The sequence below is a fragment of the Taeniopygia guttata genome, chromosome 3, assembly GCF_048771995.1.
Source record: "Taeniopygia guttata chromosome 3, bTaeGut7.mat, whole genome shotgun sequence".
Taxonomy (NCBI): domain Eukaryota; kingdom Metazoa; phylum Chordata; class Aves; order Passeriformes; family Estrildidae; genus Taeniopygia; species Taeniopygia guttata.
The window spans coordinates 13,618,013-13,638,770 of NC_133027.1; the positions used below are offsets into that span (position 1 = coordinate 13,618,013).

Sequence of the window (20,758 nt, forward strand, 5' to 3'; positions counted from 1 at the left end):
TCTGTATGCTGTTTTTATTAGTAAATCAGTTGAATAATTTGCAACTAAAATAGTAATTGGCTCAGAGGAAAATAAACCAAAATTCAATTTGCAGGCATGTTTTAGTGCTGCATTACAAGCTGGTTAAATTAATGATGAAGATTGAAAGACAATACAAAGACTTTTGGTGTTGTGAGTAACTATTTCTTAGAAAATTTCTTATCTTCCATTTGTTTACAATGAAATTAGGTAATTGCAGGGTTTTATTTGCCTTCTGCCATCCTGCAGAGAACTCACATCATCTTAAGTCATAAGAGGAGCCTGAGCTGATTCTTCTTAATGCAGCTGAAGTCACCCCGGCATTCCTCCTCCCCATAGACAGCTTTCAGTCGCCAAACAGAAAGCTTTGGTTAAGTCAATGTGTTTAATCTTTTTATTTTGTTACAGGTGTAATCTGGATGTCTCTAACTTTTTTTTTTCTGTAATAAGCACCTAGTTCTGAGTTCTTGGTTAAGCAAGTTCATTTGCAAGTTCCTGTGTACATACACACGGTGGGTGTTAGCATGTCTGCATGTTTAGTTTTTACAAAATTTAGGTTTTTCAACAAAGTTTGGAAATGTTTTTACATTGCCTATTTAAATAGTTATAATTTGAAATGTTCTCAGAAACTAATGGATGGTGCCTTTTCAAGGATGTATTTATTTTAGATGTGACTTCTGTCACCTCTAAGTGTGATGGCAGGTTAGTTACAAGTGAAAATGAAACAGGGTTATGCAAAAGTAAAATTTTAAAGTTTGCTCTAAACCTAAATATAGTGTATCTTGCATAGTTCCTAGCTCTAGAAGGCATTATATGTCTTTGAAGTGGGATGCAGCAAAGGCATTAAGAAAGTCTTGGATGTGACTGCTTCCCTCCATTTTTGGTAGCAGGTAACTGGCTAAAATTAGAGATCTCATCCTGTGTATCTCTTTTAGTTAGACTACAAAACCATTTCTTCATTCTCAGCTTCTAAGCTGCTTCTTGAATTCAAAAGAAACAATGTTAATCCATACTTCTTGAAAAAGTGTAAATAAAAGCAGTGTTTCTGTATAGATTAGAGTGGTGCCAGAGCTGATGTGACACATGGCAGATGCCAGCCAGGGATGCCCTGCTGAGGACCCTCTCCTGCCTCGGGATCTCACTGTGCTAGGCCTGAGCAGCCCCCATGTGTGTTCCATCAACCTTTGAGTGGAAATTATACTTCTGATAATTTCAGATGCAGTCACAGTTACTTTTAAGCTAAATTCTGAGTTTCAGCAGGAAGAAAGGGAAAGCAATATGATTTAGTTTCTAATACTGGTATTAGCTCTGAAATGTGGTCATTATAATATTGTCTGGATTAGTTTGGGCTTTGTTTGAGTTGCAAGAGTAGAAGAGAAGGTCATGCCTTATAGCTGGAGCTCATGCAGCAGTGCTGGCTGATCGTGGAGAGGGAGGTTGGTGCTGTTGGGCTGATTTCAACTGGTGTGAGGGCTCCATGGCGTTTATTTAGGTGGGAAGGTGAGCTATGGAGACGGTCAGGGAACTGCTGCACCTCATTTATAAGGAAAGCCTGAGGCAGCTGTGGCTGTTTAGCCTGAAGAGGAGAAAAGTGAGAGTAGAGCCCATTAATGTGTGTAAAAGGGAGGAGGATGTCAAGAGGATGGACCAGGCTCTCTTTGGTGGTGCCCAGCAGTAAGACAAGAGGCAATGGGCAGAAAATGATACAGAGGAAGGTCCACCTAAACGTGACAAAGAGCTTCCCTGTGCAGGAGCAGATTGCCCGCAGGGGCTGTGGGTTGCCCAGAGGAGCTGTGAATTGCCCACAGGAGCTGTGGATGGCCCGCAGGGACTGTGAATGTCCCCGCAGGGTCTGTGGTTGGCCCGCAGGGTCTGTGGTTGGCCCGCAGGGGCTGTGGATGGCCCGCAGGGGCTGTGGGTTGCCCAGGGGGGCTGTGGATGGCCCGCAGGGGCTGTGAATGGCCTGCAGGGATTGTGGATGGCCCGCAGGGGCTGTGAATGTCCCCGCAGGGGCTGTGAATGTCCCCGCAGGAGCTGTGAATTGCCCGCAGGGACTGTGAATTGCCCGCAGGGGCTGTGAATGGCCCACAGGGGCTGTGGCTCGATCGGCCTCGCTGGCGCTGTTCCCCAGCCCGGGGCGGTGCGGTGGCGGCCGTGCGGCGGCAGGGGGCGCTCCCGCGCCGTCCCGCCTGGTGGCGCTCGCGGCGCTGCGCCGCTGCCGGGCCGGCGCCTCCCGGGGCGCGGAGCCAGCCGCGCCCTCAGTCAGCGGTATGTGCATGCGTGAGGGAAAGCGAGCGCGGGGCATAAAGTCACTACCGTGCATCAGTTTTACCGTCTTAATAAAAAGTTATTGTGCAAATTTCATTACTGTACTAGGAATGGCTTACAGGAGCGATTGGAATTAATTACTGCAGAGCCTGCTAGGGTCATACATGCTTTCAGTTTTCATTTACACTTACAAGAAATCTAATTTTTAATTAAAAGGATGGTTTTAATTCTACACCATCCATACTAGTTCTATCCTGTTTGTCATTTCAGGCAAATGACAGAATTGTTAATATACCCAGAAAAGTTACAGTGGTTTTAGCAGCTCATGTTGAGGCTCAAGGCTTGCTTGCAAATCAGTGTAAGTAAAACACATTATTTGAAAAAAGATTTACTAGAGAATTTGCTTCTTAAAGTATTAGGCACGATGCAAAATTAAGAATCTCTTTGTGTGTGCATCATTTAGAGGGCTAATGTTCTTGTCTATTAACAGTTTTCAAGGCAGGCTCTTTTGCAGGAAAATGCCACCCACCCATTCTGCCCTGTATGCCTTAATGAATTGAGTCTTTAATTTGAAAGTATGTGCACTAACAAAGTAATATCAGAAGAATAAAAAAAATTACATGGAATTAATTAATAAAAAAGGAGGCGTTATTATTGAAATTTATACTTTTCAGTAACTCCTGCATATTTACAGGTTAGACTAGTGTTTTGGAGAAAACCTTTTATTGTTTACTATTCAGTCTCCTAATCCCTTAGCTTGACTGTGAGAGCAGTCATTGAAAAATTCCAGAGTTTAGCAACTTTCTAATCTGCCTTATATTTAACTTACACTCCAGTATAATGATTAAATATTTCTTCCTCAGACTTTCTGCTTACCAGTCTATCTACCTCTATGGCTTTGGTTTGGTTTTATGGTTGAGTAGAAAAATTTACATTTGTATTCATGGAATGTCTTCTGGATAATATCTCCGGATTATTCAAATATTTTGAATTATGATACTATTTTCCAGAATATTTTCATTCTCTTCTAGCTTAGTGCATATTTTAAAAGGCTATTTTCTTTTTCTCTGCCTGTCACTAATTAAAAGTATTGAACAAAACCAGATCTATACAACAGATACACTATAAAAATACCATAGTCTTTTTTTTTTTTATGGTAGTAAATAACATTTTCTCTTTCCTCATCTCTAGTGCTTTGTCAAAGCTCCCCCTGTATATTTCTTCAATTCTGCCCTATGCTTATGCAGGTGTATTGATTTCTGAGCCTCCATTTTATCTCTCTTCTCCATCAGAATAACCTGTTGTATGTTTTCTTTTCTGCTAAGTTTCCTGTACTCCCTTATCCCTTAAATCAACTTTTCAAGAGACCTGTCCTTCCATGTACCTGAGAGTACTGAAACTGCCTTTGTGAAATCAGTTTAATTTGCTGTTTTCTCCTTGTTTACTAACTTCCTTCATTTCTAATTTCTCCCATTTCCATGCTTATATTCAGTTAATTCTCCCCATAACTACCATAAAATCAATAACAGCCTCTCAAAAGAACATTTATTAGTCCAGAAACCTGTAGAGATGCATGGTTAATTAATCCTCCTGAAGCTTCTTTCCCCATTCTGTTACTTGTGTGCCTCCATAATTCAGCAGAACCTTCTTAATCACTTCTCTGGGTTACGTGGTCTCTGAACTTGATGTTTTGGGATGCTACCTGTTGTTTCTTTTTTTTCCTCTCACCCAGACACACACAAAAGTTTTTCTCTTACCTTTTTCTGAAATTTTAAATATATTTTAAAAATATACATTATCCTGTAGTTTATTTAAAGTGGGTTTTCATTTTTTTTTTTTCTAGTGGAACTCTTGCTTTTTCCATCAGAAGCCTTGTAGCAGCCTTGTAATAGATCAGCAAGTTTTCTTATTTTTGTCATGAGATATTAAATAGGACCACTATGACAAATTTTTTAACTAAAAGCAGCAAATCCCTAGAAAGATCCACATCTCATCTTTAATTCCTCATATCTTGAGCTCTTGGTGACTATTGCCAGCCATAGCTGTCTTAATTCCACTAATGTCAATATCTTAGATTGAATTAATTGTCCTTTTAGTATTTTAAAATGTTCTTTAACTTCTTTCCCGTTTCCTGGGAAACCATTATTGTAAAGACTATTCTGATCCATATTTTATAAATTATTACCCTCCAAACCATAAATACAAATAGCAAAATGCATTCTATGCTACATACTGACACATTCAGAGCAGATCACTAGGAAGTATGCACTAAGAAATCCAGTCCCTGTTGGATTTATGTTTGACTTACTGAGATTAGATGTGCTATTTCAGCATTTATGTATTAAAACAAGAAGAAAAATAGAAAGAGGGAAAAGCTAGCATGCAAAGACTTACTCATGTTATCAACTGACACAAGAAATAACTGGAAAATAAAATCACTCTGAGGAAAGTTTTTACCATAGCTGCCCAGAGAACCAGAATACGATGGTTTTCATCTTGTCTTTTAGATACTTGCATTGGATTTTCTGTGTGTATAATAAAAATACTCTATGTGGCATAGTCGTAAGACTGAATGATCAGCAGTCATTTACAGGCAGAAAGGACCAGGAATGTTTTTTTTTTTTCTGTTCCTGAATTTTCACCCAAAAGTCCTGTTTCTGATTCTGATTCTTACCTGATCTAGCATAGATTTTTCGCTCATTATATTCACAAATAGTGAAACCAGATACCTTCTCTATGTTCAAATCATTAGATTTCCAAAACTGAGTGAGTTCTAAGATGGCTTGTTTCTTTTCCCACTATGAATTTGGTGGGAGATGATGAGGACAAGAAAACTTTTAACAGGAAGATGGTAATGTGAATCTCTTACAAGATTTTGGAGAAACTAAGTCAAATTCAACTTGGGACAAAATAGAGTGGTTTTATTTTGAAGGAAGAAACACTCAAACTAGCCAAACCTATCCTGTATCTTCTAAAGGTGTCTCCCTGCTGTGAGAATTAACAGAGGCTCCATTTGTTGTGTACAGAGTAATTGTGTCCCTGGTTTGTGTAAAGCATCTGTGCAGGCAACGCCATGTTCAGACTAGGTTACTTTGTTCAGGCAGTAGGATCAAAGTGCAGCAGTACTTTCTTAAATTCAAATGTAATTTTACTCTAATTGCTTAATTGGATTCCATTCTACATTTTTGTTGGTGTTTTTTTGTTTGTCTGGTTCGTGTTTTGTTTTGGTTTTTTATGACCTATGAATCAAAATCCAGATATTTTTGGTGCCTGGTTTTCATTCTTTCATGAAGGCTGCTCTGACATTATATACTCTGAAAATATACAGGAGTTCTGTTCAAAGTAAATTCAGGAGTGAGGGTTGGCATATAGAAGAATCCCCCTGCTGGATAATTTTTAGGTTCATCTAAGGTAATTTTTTCTTTTTACCTTTTAATTTTAGAGAAACTGCAAGCCAAGCTCTGTAATCCTTGGGGCTACAGGTACTAAGTTGGCCAACTCTAAACATTTTATGATTACTGAAAAACATATTTGTCATTACAACCCATTTATTAATTCCCTTTGAATTGCACCACTTTTTTGTAGGTTTAATTGTGTCCTGCAATCTGCATATCAGTTAACAGCAAAAGCTCTTGGCTGGAAGTATTCCTTAACCAGGAATTTTAATAAAATGGTTGTTCAAAGAGGGAATGATTCTTTTATCTTGAGTTACTTTCACCTTGAGCAACTTTCTTCTCTTATTCTGCATTTCACTTCTTTATAGCTATTTTTTGGCTTTTAGTTTTGTTGGAGTTTGTTTTTTGTCTGTTTACACTTCACCTGCCTAAGGAATGTGTGGCACTGATTTTTCTTTGCTTGTGTATAGGTTGCCACTTGGTGCTCTTTATATATGTTGTGTGTATTATGAAAACCTTATAAATCCAGCATTTAGAGGCCAGCATTGGGGATAACTTCTTTTTTTTCTGGAAAATGAATATGGCCTGCCCTCTGAAAAGAGTTTGGTTATGTTTTTGTCTTATCTATGCCTTCCTAGAGAATACAGTACATACTTCATTATCAAATATCTTTGGTGGTTTTGTGCAATTATCACCTCAACACAAATGTATGCTGTTTTTACTTTTTTCTTAGTATAACTATACTTTTAAACATATTTTTAGAATAAAGTCCATAGAGAAGTAATACCATTTTAGAAGACTAACAGTATTTGCACAACTGAGACTATTAAATATCAGGTGTTTTATTTTTTTTATCAATGCAACTGCTATTTATAAGATTTAAACACTTAGCAGTAAAACAGCTGAAGATAGTAACAATACCATATCCATACAAATGTTCTCAACTATAAGAAAATTGAAGAGATTATTAAAAAGAAACCTACTGTGGAATTTGATGGGAAGAAGTAATAGAAACATAGAATCATTTAGGTTGATAAGGATCTCTGTGTTCATTTGAGTCCAGATGTTGACCTGATCCTGCCAAATCCACCATGTCCCTAAGCACGACATCTACGAGTCTTTTAAATACCTCCAGAGATTGTGACTCACCCTGTTCCCCAGGCAGCTTGTGCCAGTGCTTGTGCCCTCTCAGAAAACAAATTTTTCTTAATATCCAATATAAATCTCCCTGGTGCAACTTGAGGCCATGTCCTCTTGTCTTATTGCTTGTCACCACTTTGCTGGTCCTGCTGGCCACTCTGGGCCCACCCTGGCTCATGTTCAGCTGTTGTTGACCTGCACCCCCCCAGTCATTTTCCTCTTGGTCACTTTCCAGCCACTGTTCCCCAGCCTGTAGCACTGCAGGGGTTGTTGTGACCCAAGGGCAGGACTCAGGACTTGGCCTCATACCGTTGACATCAGCATCAGTCCAGCCTGTCCCAATCCCCTGCAGAGCCTTCCTGCCTTGCAACAGGGCAACAGACCTGCCCAACTTGATGTTGTCTGTGAACTGGCTGAGAGTGCAATTGATCACAGGACATTGAGGTTGGAAAAGAGCTCCAAGGTTATCCAGTCCAACCTCTGATTGAACACCATCATGCCAACTAGAGCCAGGTGCCATGTCCAGTTGCTTCTTGAGCACTTTTAGAGTGGTGACTCCACCACCTCCCTGGCCAGTTTGTTCCTGTTTTTAACCATTCTTTCCATGAAGAAATCCTTTCTGGTATCCAACCTGAGCCTCTACTGGTTCAGCTCAAGGCCGCGTCCTCTCATCCTAATGCCAGTTGCCTTGGAGAAGAGACCAAACCCAACCTGGCTACAGCCTCCTTTCAGGTGGTTGTTCAGAGTGTTAGGGTCTCCTTTTCTCCAGGCTAAACACCCCCAGCTCCCTCAGCTGCTCCTCATCAGGCTTATGCCCCAGACCCTTCCCCAGCTCCATGGCTCTTCTCTGGACATGCTGTAGCACCTCAATGCCTTTCTTGTAGTGAGGGGCTCAGAGCTGGACGTAGCACTTGAGGTGTGGCCTCACGACTACAAATCCCTTTGTCCAGATCCCTGGTAAATATGTTAACTGGGACTGGCCCCAGTACTGAGCCCTGGGGAACCCCACTGGTGTCCAGCTACCATTTGGATCTGACTCCCTTCACCACCACAGTTTTTTACCCCGTGTACCTGTCCAGGCTATGAGCAGCCAGTTTCCCCAAGATAATTTTTTGAATCTTGCACTTCTGCTGTTTCCTTACAAGCACTTCAGCTAACTGTATGAGTGACTATCACAGTGATTTGGAATCATGCTAGTGATCTGAGAGATCTTGAGTTTGTTAATGTGCTGGTATATTTTTGAAAGCACGATTAATTATTCATGCAGTAAGGTCAGTTCCAGTGCTTTAATGATGCTGATGTGCTTAGTACATTTCCCTCAGACTGTGGACTGGATGCCTCCTGTCTCTACCCACTTAGGTGTGCCACTAGAAGTTATCGTTCTGAATCATCCATTGCCGCTCCTGAATTTGGGGGCCTTTCTCCTGAAACTCCCGGTGGAGCTGCTCATGAAAACATGCACAAGCCCTGCTTTCGTTAGGATGATCTAAATGAGGTTAAGCAGTAGGTATTTGCTGATCCAGCTCATTTTGACAAAAGCCTTTCAGACCGTGTTTATGTGAGCAAGATTTAAATATTATCTGGCAAAGGAGCACTGATGAGCTGCAAAGGCTTGAGCTGGTGAATGTGTCCTTTTTCACTAACACAAAGTTGTAAAGCTTTGTCTCTCTGTTACATTTTCAGTGTACTGCAGTGCTGCCGATGGTGTTGAATTGGTACTGATTAAATTAGTCCTGTGAGAGAAGAAATCAATCAGTACTTCTCTAGCAATTTGTATGGTACTGTAGCTGTTCCTTGAAAGTAGTGCAAAACTCCACAGAATTGTGTAGTTGCTTAAAACAGTGTGTAAACCAAAATTTTAAAGAAGTGTTGAATAACATGATATTCAGTGTTCAATTAGTAATACCCAGTTTGGGAACACTTACTGTATTTTCAAAACTGGATTTCAGTACATAATAAATGTATTTCAGTATACTTTCAGTATATATATGTAAAATCCATGGCAGATTTGTAGGGTTGAGTTCTGATTTTTTGGGGGGAGATAGTATTTTATATATCACAATTCGGAAAGAAACCGATTACTTTAATGGGGTAGAAGGAATTTATTTTCCCATAGAAGGTAATACCTCTAGAATGTTGAAACTAAATCAGTGACATTTTAGGAACACAGTTATTTGTTGGAAAACCAGCCTGTGATATTTTGTTCAAAGCTCAAGTTTTAACATCTGCTACTGGATAATGGTAAATAATATGCAAAATGCTAAATGTACCTTTCTGTTCATTGCTGGGTTATGGTTTATTTGTCTGTGTGCTAATTAAATGTTGGGCATAAATGATTAAGCAATGAGCTTTAAAATGTCAACAATAGCTTAAAAACTATTTTCTATAAGAGTATGTAATATCTTAGGGTAAGCTTTAATGGTTTGGAAAACAATAAGAAAAAATGCAGACATTGTTGTCAACTTAGAATAGAGTTGCAAGTTGGAATTTTAAGGGATTTAGACACTAAAGAGGAACTGCTAGCATTTAGTGGTGCAGCATCAGCAATATTTTTATATATGCCTTGAGTCTCAGTTCAACATTTTAACTGATTTTACAGTAAGTAAAATAAAATGCTTTCCGGTTTAATGAAATAGACTTTTATGCTCCTAGGTTAAACCTTTATGACTTGCTTCTGTACATCAGCTGTTATTTGCATTTCTCTTGCAATCACAGTATATATATATAGACCTTCTCAGAATGTGTGCCATTAGTTACTTTGAAATCTCATTAAAATTATCCTGTAGGTGACTTTCAGTTCCTGAGGTTTGGAATATGTTATTAGAGTTTTTGAGGAAAGACAGTTTGAAAGGCTATGCAGAATAAAATAATTCTGTTTGAGGCAAAGATTTGCATTTATTAGCACTTCCTTTAAGTTTGGCCTTTTAATTTGAAACTAGAATTTAGTGTTGAATGATGAATTACACTTGCAAGTGGAAGTTTCATGGAACCAGATGTTGCTTTTAGTTTTGTATTTTAGGAAACCATAGAGAAATTATATTAAAAATAACTAAAACATGTTAGCAGCGGCCTGAACCATATTTTCTGGATGTTGATGTTGAATATGACTATTTTTGGGGTTGATGTGCTTTGAAAATAGGTTGTGTCAAACCAGAGCCTTCAGGATCAGTGGAAAATGCCACCTGCATGAACATGTGTTTATATAAGCTTGTGGTAGGCTTCGGTTCCATACTTGTGACCTGATTAGCTGGATCAGTTTCTACACAGGGATTGAAGGAGAGGGAATAAAGTGAAAAACAAGCTAGGAAATGTAACACAAGTTCAGGAAAAATACTGAGGAATCTCCCAAGCTGAGATGTGCTGTACTTGTTTAAGAAGGATCAGAGGCAGAGCTTGGGCACATGACCTGAAGCGACTCAATGCAAATGAGGGAGCGTATCCTCAGGTTTTTGGCACAAAGTGCTCCTCGCTGTTCGAAGCATGCTATCAGCTAAACCAGTTCTGGATGCAGTGCAAGCTTTGGCAGCAGAAGAAATGCTTGAGTACTCTCTGAAGATTGAAGGCGATGAGGTAAGATATGGCTTAAAAAGAGTTGAAAGTGAAGAATCCAAGCTGAGTCAGTCATGTCGATTGTGATAGTATTACATAATGTAATTTTTTTTCAAGATTACGAAAAGAAAAATAGGTGTGTGTACTTTATCATGTTTCTCCTAGCTGATGCTGATAAAATGTATTATACCAGTGTGCTGAAAATATTAATAATTGAACATATAAGTTTTGACACTGTATAAAATCTATTTTGCTCTGTTTGCATGTTTTTCCCCTTTCTAGGCTAATCAGAAAGTCAAACTCAGTTTATAAGGTGCTGATCTTGTTCTGAAAGTTAAAGTTTAAATATTTTTCTGCATGTAACTTTATGAATAATGTTTCTTTGTGTTTCAATTTTGTATATGCAAGATGTTGCTAATTACGAAGGGCTTGACAGTCTGCTCACTGGATTTGTTCTGGAGAGGAAACTTTGAAGAAGTATTTAATGCAAAACAAAGCCATTTATTTAACAAAAGCCTGGCTTACATGAAATTGCATGTTCTGAACAGACTATTGATTAAATTTATCTAATTTTATGGTGTGGCTGTGGCTACTTTGAAATCTACAAGCCTCACATTACTTTCCTAGGTTTTCCTGATGTAGAAATACATCCTTTATATGCACATAGAAATTAGGGTTGATGATACTTTTCCTACTGTAATGCATGTGGGAAAACTTGAAAAAAGCTTTGTCTCTTCATGTGGAGTATCGGCCATGTACATGCTTAGAATAATTTTTGTGGTCTGATTTCTTAAGTGGGAAAAGAGTTAAACTGAATCACAGATGAACATCAGATGTGATCCCCAAGAGCCGTGGTTTAGAGTAATGAGAATATTTCTCTTTGAGGCAAAAATCAGTTTTCAATCTGTGTTTTAAATCTAAAATTACATTTTTCTACATCCCTCCAGGCAGATCTCTTTATCCTGATACGTGCTTTTCATGGTTTGACTTTTCTGTCTTCTGAGAAAAAGTTTTAAGTTCGACCAAGAAAGCTCTACTTCTACACAGTATTAGAATAATTTACCTTCCTAAAGACTACACTGGCAAAAAACCTTTTTTCAAATCTCTTTCCTTTTTATCTTCTGTAGAGACTTGCTTTTTTGAGAACTGGTCACTTTTGCTTTTGGGACTTGTTCATAACTTGAAATGCAGAAAATTCCAAGATGATAAAAGATTGGAATAACTGATAAAAAATAGGATTCCAACCTCCCCTTTTTATTCTTTCTCTTTTTTTTTTTAATGCATATATACACTTTTAAAAGCTAAAAAGCTTTTTAGCTCTCCTTTCTGATAGAATTTTATAGAATCTTATTATAAGTCTTACTGACTAGAAACAACTATATTTTTTCCTTTGTAGTGAGTTATTTTCTTAAAATGACATGGATTTTTTCTGAAGATCTAAGACAAGTGTTAAGATGTCAGTTTTTAATTGGAAACGGTATTAGGTAATCTGGAGTCCAGCAATTTAGAGAATTAACAAATAGAGATACAGTTCTGAGTTTATTTCTCTTGCTAAGTGAATAAATTCATAAATATCTGTTTATACACTGGGATGTTGTCCTGATGTTTAAATTCCAATTTTTTGAACAGAATTATTTCTGTGTTTATCGGAAGTCTTCCTTTCTGCATAAATGTCACAGAATTGACCATCAAATATTTCTCATGGTCCAGAACTTACCAAAATGTTGACTATATGATGCAGACTGTGTCAAGCTCTTAGCTGTAGTATTCTCAATTTATGTGTATAACTGTTTATGATTTTGTTGCATTTACTAGGTTTGCTGGGATGGGTAATCTTCTTAAGGTCCTTACCAGGGAAATTGAAAACTATCCACATTTTTTCCTGGATTTTGAAAGTAAGTTCAAACAATTACAAGGCAATGACAAAATCTTTTCCTTGACTTAGCAGCAAACTGAGGAAAACTTTTAAAATCTGATTGCTTAAAGTGTGTATTTTCCAGCACAACCAATCTGTCCAATTCCTTGTCTCTAAAATAATTTGTTCACTCAGGACTCCTTTTCTCTTCCTTTTCTATTTTTCAGGAACCAAATGGGAAATCTTTTAAAAGTTCTCACTTGCACAGAGCTTGATCAGGGGCCAAATTTTTTCCTTGACTTTGAAAGTGAGCAAAGCTTCTTGCCTGGCTTGCCTTCTTTGCTTATTATTTCCTAATAAACTGCATGTGCTTATGCATCATAAAGCAATTCAAAAGGGATTTGCAAACAAATCAAATTACACTTCAGTAGAATATTACTTTCTGATATTTATAAAACCATACAAAATTACTTCATTCTGAGCAGAGAAAAGGGCAGAGAAGTAGATATGCAAGTAAAACCCTATCTTGAATTAAATTCAAAACATTTCTGAGCCATTGTTAAACTTACATATGAATTAACTCAACCTCAGCTTTCTTTAACAAATCAGGGTTGAAAAAAAAATTATGATTCTTCCTTGAATCATGTTGAAAATAAAAAGCTGAAAAAAAAAGTAGTGGAGGTGAAAGTATTTTTGCTTGGTCTGGTGATGATTTAGCTGGGTTTATAGTCTAAAAAGTAGTGAAATGGTCAAAGTAGTGCTTGATTGCATCTCTCTAAATTGCATGGTTATCAGTTGCAGAACAGTGTTTCCTATTTTCAGTTTTCTTGTCACATGTATGTTTGATCCAAAGCAGTTTTCACTTTTGCTGAATACAGTTTCCCTGCATCTACTTCTAGACACTATCACCAAATCCTTTAATATTGTTTTAATGTCTTCACTACATATGTGAAATGTTTTATTTGAAACACTAACAGTGTGTGATGTTTTCTCTCTTAATACCTCTGTTTTAAAAAAAAAAAGACCAAAAGCTAACCAAAAAGTTTTGAGAAAATCTAGTGGTTTTAAAATATTTTCCTTTTGTAGCATGGTTTAAAAGAGCATTTCAGATTATTAGACGCATATTTTGTCATCTTGAAATAATTTTATTCTTTAATAATTTATTTATTAATTATTTTCTGAAAGAAGTAACTGACATGTTACGAGTGTGTATGTCTGTGTACATTCAGAAGCACTGCTTTAAAAAGTAATTTAAATCTGATTAAATTGTTCAAACATGCATTCTTAGATGAGAGCTAGAATGGATGACTGGAACTGTGCACATACCTTAATTTTCTCATCTAGAGCTTAATTACCTAATAATGAAAAACCAGTTTTAAAATATGAAAGAAAGGTTATTTGGTTAGTTTGGGTTTAGGAGGAGCCATATATCTATCCTTTCTTCTCTGTCTATGTGATTTGAAAACTGTGTTGTCATCCCAGGATTTCAAACCTCTATCCAAACCACCACTTAATTTTTTTCTACCAAACTTTTGAGGGCCTTGGCAGTGCTCTGTGGCTTTGCCAGATTATTGTGAAAGCTTTCAGCTGCTCTGAGCTTACAGGTTTAATCAGCCCCATTGTGTCCTTGTTGGCAAGAAAGTGTTCCTGACCCAGGCTGCAGGCTTGGCAGGAAACAGGTGCTCTGGCAGTGGGGAGCCTTGGTGAGAGGGGGAAATACCGAATTTGTTGCCTTGGCAGTGAAGGTTGTTTTTCTGTCCAAAAGCACGTGGCCAAGAACTGAACTAAGTACCCTCTCCCATAGGAGGTGCCAGTGGTTAGGGCACACTAGTCAGGCACACCTACCTGGAGAGGAACAAAACTGTCTTCTTCAAATCTTAGAGAATTTTGTGCTTGTAAGTGAAAATTTAAGTTTTTTCTCATGAAATACAGTCCCAGAGGTTTTTAGTGGCACAAAATCTGTATTGGCTCAAAGGATGTGGCTAAAAATTTTAAAGGGCTATGGTTTTGTGCTTCGGTCTCCTGTAGCTGACCATCATACAGTGGAAAGGGACACTCTGAGTGAGTGGACATGGGTCAGAGTCTGGTGTGGGCTGGACTTGTGGCTTTCTGTGGCCTGAGCTGTCAGTTCGAGCTCATGGGCGAACATGGTCACTGCTTTTGGGCATTCAGAGAGTGACAGGTGTGCTGAGCTGATGTGTTTGCTGTATTCATTGTTTGCATCAGCATCTTGCTTTTTATTTTCTGTGGGCTTTTTCATTATCTGGCTACAAAAAAAGCAAAAGGAAAAAAAAGTGTTTGACGTCATCTCTTTTCCCCTACTTTCATGCAGGTGTCCACATTGTCAGTTGCAATTCTTTTTGACACCTAACATTATTCTTCAATTCAAACTGGAAACTCAGTTTTGTAACTCCATGGTCATACTTGAAAAAACTTGAATCCAGCATTAATTTCAATTAATGCTGTATAGCAAAAGTAGTTCTGTTTGCTCCCCAGTAAATGTTTGACTTGGGCAGTTATGCTGGGTCTGTGTGGAGAATAACATTCTCCATGCAGGTGGAAGGGTCTTTTCTTTAAAGAGGTGTTGCAGACTTAATGCATTCAGCCAAATTACTCCTTTTTAAGGTCTGCTGAAAGGTTTAAATAGAAAAAAATTCATCCTTATTAGAAAATACACCATTTTGCTGTTTTACACTTGAATCTTGATGGGAGTATTTTTAATCAAGCTGCTACCTTTTGGTTTGATTATATATCATTTACTTTACCTTAATTCCTTCTTAGCGCTCTGCTTGAAAATAATGTTAGGAAAAGCAAATCTTGAGAGTGGCAAGTCTTGAGAGTCTGTAGATTTCAGGATTTCACAAGAAATTCTCTTGAAATGGATTTGTCAGTTTTGTCAGTTCAAGAACTGTTCAGTTGTTGAATGTTGACCTTATTTCAATTAGTTGCAGATCAGTTAATTCTGGGTAATTGAGCTCTATCTGTACCATCTTAAAATTGCTCTTTTTTGCAGAAAATCTATTGTCAAACCACTGCTGCCTTTTTCAGGCAAAGTAAACAAATAATTCCACATGAATTCTTGGAAATAATTTGAAAGAGGCAACAATTTAACTTGAAGCTAAAAGACTAAAGCTTATAGATTATTCAGAGATGTCCTTAAGTGGCACCCACCCATCCTCTCCTCAAAATCTTTTTATCTGTTTCTAACCTTAATGTGAGCAGAGTAGATTCATTTTTTTTTAATGTTAGCTAGGTGGATTTCACTTGATCCTAGTTAATCTCTCTCATCCCCTCCAAGAATCTTATTTTCTAGGATTTCCCCACATCCCCAGACAGATTCATGAAATTTTCAGTTATTATTCATGCACAATTAAAAGGGTCTATTATTAGAACATGTCTGGCAGCAGAGCAACTGCCCACTTTTCACATAATAGGTCATTAATTAATACCCTTGCTGCACAGGCAGCAAGGCTGGGGGTATAATTTGCACCCAGCCTGTGGGAGTTGCACTCCATTCCTGAGCTGTGGAGTGCCCTGAGCCAGAAACTGCAGCTCGGTCAGAGAGGAGCTGTGTGTGTATTCCCTGTCCACCACAGAGCTGAAACTGGGCATTGATCTCCCTGGCACAGCATCCTGCCTGGAGCCAGTATTAACAATTTTGTGATCTTCACTTTATTCTAGTAGCTTAGAAAGAATGAAGTTAAAAAATCCCGTGTAGGGTACTCTTTCTATCCAGTACTGGGGATTCATTATTGTATGGAGTGTAGCAGGTTCTGGTACCCTCTAAAGTGCATTACTCACTGTAATTAAAATGCCTTTGCTCATTTCTGAGCTTTTGTTTTAATTTTGTCCCAGATTGGCATGGAAAAAAATCATTGTCATGGTGACAAATCTGAAATAGGACTTTAGCATTATGCAGTTAAATATTTGTACTGCTTTCTAACTTGCTGGCTGAGGTTATTTGCCATGTTCAGCAGTGGGCATTACTAGAAAAGCTGAAAGTAGAACCCATGAAAGCTCTTGTTTAACTCACTTTCTTTTGCTATGCTGTGAAGGTCACAAGGGCATGGTATTTTTATGTTTCTACATGCACTAAAATGGAAGAGCTAACCAGCCTCAGTTAACCGCCTAACGCTTAACCACCTAAGGGTTGAATAAAGTTCTCAGCTTTTGGTCTCCATTTCAGATTCAGAAAGGGTGTGTGAGTTGGAAGTTCTTCTTGTAGTCCTGTTCTTAGTACTCTTCATAGTACTGTTCTTTATTCATTAAAATTAATTACTGAGGTGTTTTTGCACTTCATTTAGCATTGGTAAAGGCACCATATCCTTTCTGTATTTAATCTTATCCTATGAATACTAATGTTTTACCTACCTAGAAGTTTCTGTATTTGTTTCTAATGCACATTTGGTGAAGGATGAGGTAGATACCTCACACTGCTAGGAGAATTTTCTGAAACAAATGACAAGTATTTTGCTAAGAAAATAATGACGACCCCACTTTCACGCCCCACCATTCACCTGAAATCCTTAATGCATCCGCAAATGAGCTGTAGTGGGTCCAGGTTTCCTCTTGTTCTTTGTGAAGTCTGAATTTGTATCCCAAACATGGCATAGGCCATGTGTAAATGTGAAAGAGAGCATGTGTTCATGAAATGGATGAAGTACCATGGTCTGGTTATTTCAGATGGAGCCAGAGGGAGTGTATTTCTTTCGAGAGCTAAAATTTTCACATTTTGCTGAATGTGAAATGTGTATGGGAGATCCAAGCCTCATCTGACTCTTGCATTAATTTGAAACAGGATTCATGTAGTTGTTTGGTTTAGGGTTCACATTAGAAACATTTGTCCAAAGGGAAGTGAAAGGATTCTCTATTTTGTCTTATTAAAGACAGAATACTCTGATTGCTAATCATGAGCATTCTGAAATATCAGCCTTGAAATGCAGTGAGTCTGGGCATTATGGTAACTTGTTACTGAGCGGGCTTGCATTCACCATGGGCTGGCCAGTGGAAGTGGTTTCATTTATAAATGGGCTCAGGTTCCTGAAGCACGTGCTGGTTCTCTGGTGGTGTGGGGATAAGACATGGGCACAGCCAGCCACTGATTGCACACCATGGTTCAGGACTTGCATTTAATTCAGAGCAGAGAAACAAGCTTTGGTTTCGTTGAAATAGCAGGCCAGCTCTAAAAGTCAAAATCTGTCATGAAGAAGTCTCGATTCCTTTCAGTTGTTGCTGCTATTATTATTATTGTTGTTGACAGTAAGGTGAAATTGTTTTCAAAGTGATCCATTTCAGTCATTTTAGCTGACCATTTTTGGCAGGATCTTCTTGTAAAATCCCTTTTGAAAAATGGCCATGGTCTTATCAGAACATCTGTTTGCATAACTTCTATTTCATAAATAAATGCATGGTTTTTTTTTTAAGAAAAGAAGCCTGAATCATTCTCCCTATTTTTCTTTTTGAGCTAAATGCTTCCAACGTAAATACAAAACATTTCTGCAAGTGCAACCTAAGCCTGCTGCTCTGAAGCCTTTGTAGCCCTCTTCCTCTCCCTTCCCTTTTTTTCCCTCTTCCACACACCTACCTGCCTTTTGCTCCTACTCTTGTCTCCAGGTGCTGGGATACTACAGAAAGCTCAATGAGTTTCAAATATTCCTCCTTCCACCAACTTCCAAAAGATAAATTGGGAACTTCTGAAAAAGACTTACAATAAAGGGTGTTACTAAAGGCCTTTTTGAAGTCCGAAAGTGCTGGGCAGTGTATAGCATTTAGCACTAGTACTTTTAAAACAAATAAATTGTAAAAATCAACATAGAAGTACCTTGTTAACCAACAAGGTTAAACAAGATGCTTCAGGTGACCTGCACATGCAAATTTTACATTAATGAACTGCACTAACAAGTTATTTATTCTCTTTTGTGTTAGTATTCACTGAAATGTTATTTTTATTATCTTGACTAATAAAATATAGATAATGATTTTTATGTGACTCCCACCTTCCCCTGCTCTGTTGTTCTGTGGTATGTAACTATTTCTCAGGGTCACTGCTTTCCTCGTTAATGTCAGAAGAGTTTTCTGTTTTGCTTGTTTATCACAAGATGGCAAACCCTGGGATTTCTTGCAGCTTGAGGAAAAAAACAGTCTGGAACACTGTAAATTTAAAGTGTCTGATGGGTCAGTTCCACAGCCATGTCCCAGATGGGATTTTCCTGTGGGGAGTTTTTCCCTTTGGTGCTCCTTTCCCTCACTTTTTGAAGGATAGTGAAATTTTTAAGTTACATGAAATATTTTGGTTATAAAATCCAGCTAAGTAAGCCCAGTTTATATTTATTTTCATTTTTTAAATAAGAGAAAGGAAAACTTCCAGAAAAAAAAGGAAAGTCCAATCAGTATTATGTACCCAGTCTCAATGGAACTCATGGTGCCATAGGAATATGGGAAGAGTTTTAAGTATGAGTTGCTTTGAAGCTACAGACGTGTAAATCTCATTTACTTTTGTGTCCTGTTTGTGCAAGGTCCATAAGTAACTTCATACATTTAAACAAATTATCCTAACCTGAAACATCATGGAGAGAATGCCTGTTTTCCATATACTCCAGTGTGAACCAATTTGTTCCTAATGGGGACTGTGTAAATTAATCCCATACTGATACATGGGTAGAAAACTCTATCACTTTTCTTAACGAGATTGAGACGACTAAATAGAATAAGTGTTTTTAATATTTCTTGTCTATTAATGTAGGGATGAGTACAGTAGCTCATCCTAATTGATGAGTTTTGAACTGAAGTTACCTTACTGCTTTAAATTCAAGGAAATAATCTTTAAGTTCTAAGATTCAATGTCAAGGTAATTTTTTCTTTCATAAAAATTAACATTCTATCTTTACGAGCTAATACAAATCTAAGGGAAGAAATAGTTGTGTCTCTGTAGAGATGTCATTGTTCCTTCATATATTGACTGCAATCCCATATGTAGGTCATCCAATCTTTGGTCAATGCCTGTCATCTTTATGTTTTAAAGCAAAAGAAGACAGAAGATCTCTACCTTGTCAAATGTGTCAGTGTTCTGGGGATAACATCACTCCCTGGTGTCACACTGCTGTGTAAATCCCATAGGAGGAGATTTGAATAGGAGAATTGATCTACTTTCAAATGTCATTTCTCTCAACAGTAAAGGTCTACAGGTCACTCATATCCTGAAAACTGATAAATGGCAGAGCTGGATTTATTTTAGTGGCAGGAATGATCCCTGACATACATAAGAAAAAACTTATTTTAATAGTACTGTGTCTGTTTTACAAAAGGAGAAATAAATTGCCCTGGTTAAGGAAGCCTGGAGGAAAGTCAAAGTGGAGCAATATCCCACTGCTCCATCCATTGAATGGCCTGATTTTATCCCCAAGCTGCAAGAAAAGTGAGCAATTCTTTGTAATTTAGCCATGGAGCTCGTGAAAGAGAGGAACTGATGCATTATCCTATTTTCTAATAACATTGCTTTATGATACTGCTGCTCTTTAAAATGTTGCATTATGAGAAGAGGCATTATGAGCCAGAGCATACAAAAACTACTGTTTTTCCTTTCTTGCTATTAAAAAGCGGAAGATTGGATCTTAGCAGAATGGCAGTATAATTGTATATTTGGAAAAAAAACTAGTTTAGAATGGTTACACATAGTCAAGCTGGATATGGTATTGTTAAGTAGAACTGAGTAATCTTGCCACTTGTACTTCAGCTTCCTTTTGACTTTGTTCATTTTGCTTTTCTCTTTCTTAGATGCACAGCCCACGGATGGAGAAAGGGAGGTCTGGAACCAGATCAGTGCAGTTTTACAGGACTCAGAAAGCATGCTTGCAGACCTTCAGGCTTACAAAGGAGCTGGACAAGAAATTAGAGATGTATGTTTGTTAATGACAGTTCTTTGGAAGCAAAATCAGCAAAACTCGATGTATTCCTTGCTTCTGGTCTCTATCCAAGCACATTCTATGAACTCAAGTGAAAATCTCCTTAAAATGTATTTATAAAATACATAACAAATTATTAATAACATTCAGTATAAAGCTCTAGCTTGAAATCATTAAATGATGGATGGCTGTTGGAGCTTCTTTCAGGTTTTCTGTTCGTGATTAGTTACTATTTTTCAACACCATTTCATGTACCTTGTTTCATGTATCTCATGGCAGAAGTCAAATTTGAGGACACGGCAGAAGTAATACTCAAGTGTCAGAAATACATGATACTGTTGCCCTGATTTTTAAAACTGTTAAGTTTTCTTTTATAGTTCTTTCACAAGTTTTAAAGTTCTAATAAAACTTCTTTAGCTTTCTGATAATATTTGTATATTTCTACTGGAGTTCTCACGCACTGTTCATGTAAATAATGATTATTTTGCATTCTTCTTTGTGGGAGGAGAGAATTGATAGACTGTTGGTTTGGCCAGTGGGGTTGGAGAGGTAGGAATTTCATCCTGCAATCCACTGTCACTTTTAGAATTTTATATATTGTGAAGTCAGAAATAAAATTAGCTCTTGTTCTC

At 37.8% G+C, this 20,758-nt stretch overlaps 1 protein-coding gene across 7 annotated transcripts in view; it reads left to right on the forward strand.

The window, feature by feature from the left end:
- The window catches only part of CYRIA (CYFIP related Rac1 interactor A), a 55,081-nt gene that overhangs the window by 23,803 nt on the left and 10,520 nt on the right, over positions 1-20,758 (forward strand). The window contains exons 4-6 of one of the 7 annotated variants that reach the window (XM_072926352.1): positions 12,186-12,265; positions 12,453-12,532; positions 19,999-20,120. In XM_072926352.1, the coding sequence (XP_072782453.1) occupies positions 12,460-12,532; positions 19,999-20,120 (195 nt within the window). In that variant the 5' untranslated portion in view covers positions 12,186-12,265; positions 12,453-12,459. Of the gene's footprint in view, positions 1-10,053; positions 10,392-12,185; positions 12,266-12,452; positions 12,533-19,998; positions 20,121-20,758 lie in introns of those variants that run through there. The other 6 variants (XR_012054836.1, XM_072926351.1, XM_072926350.1 and 3 more) reach the window with 6 other exon arrangements.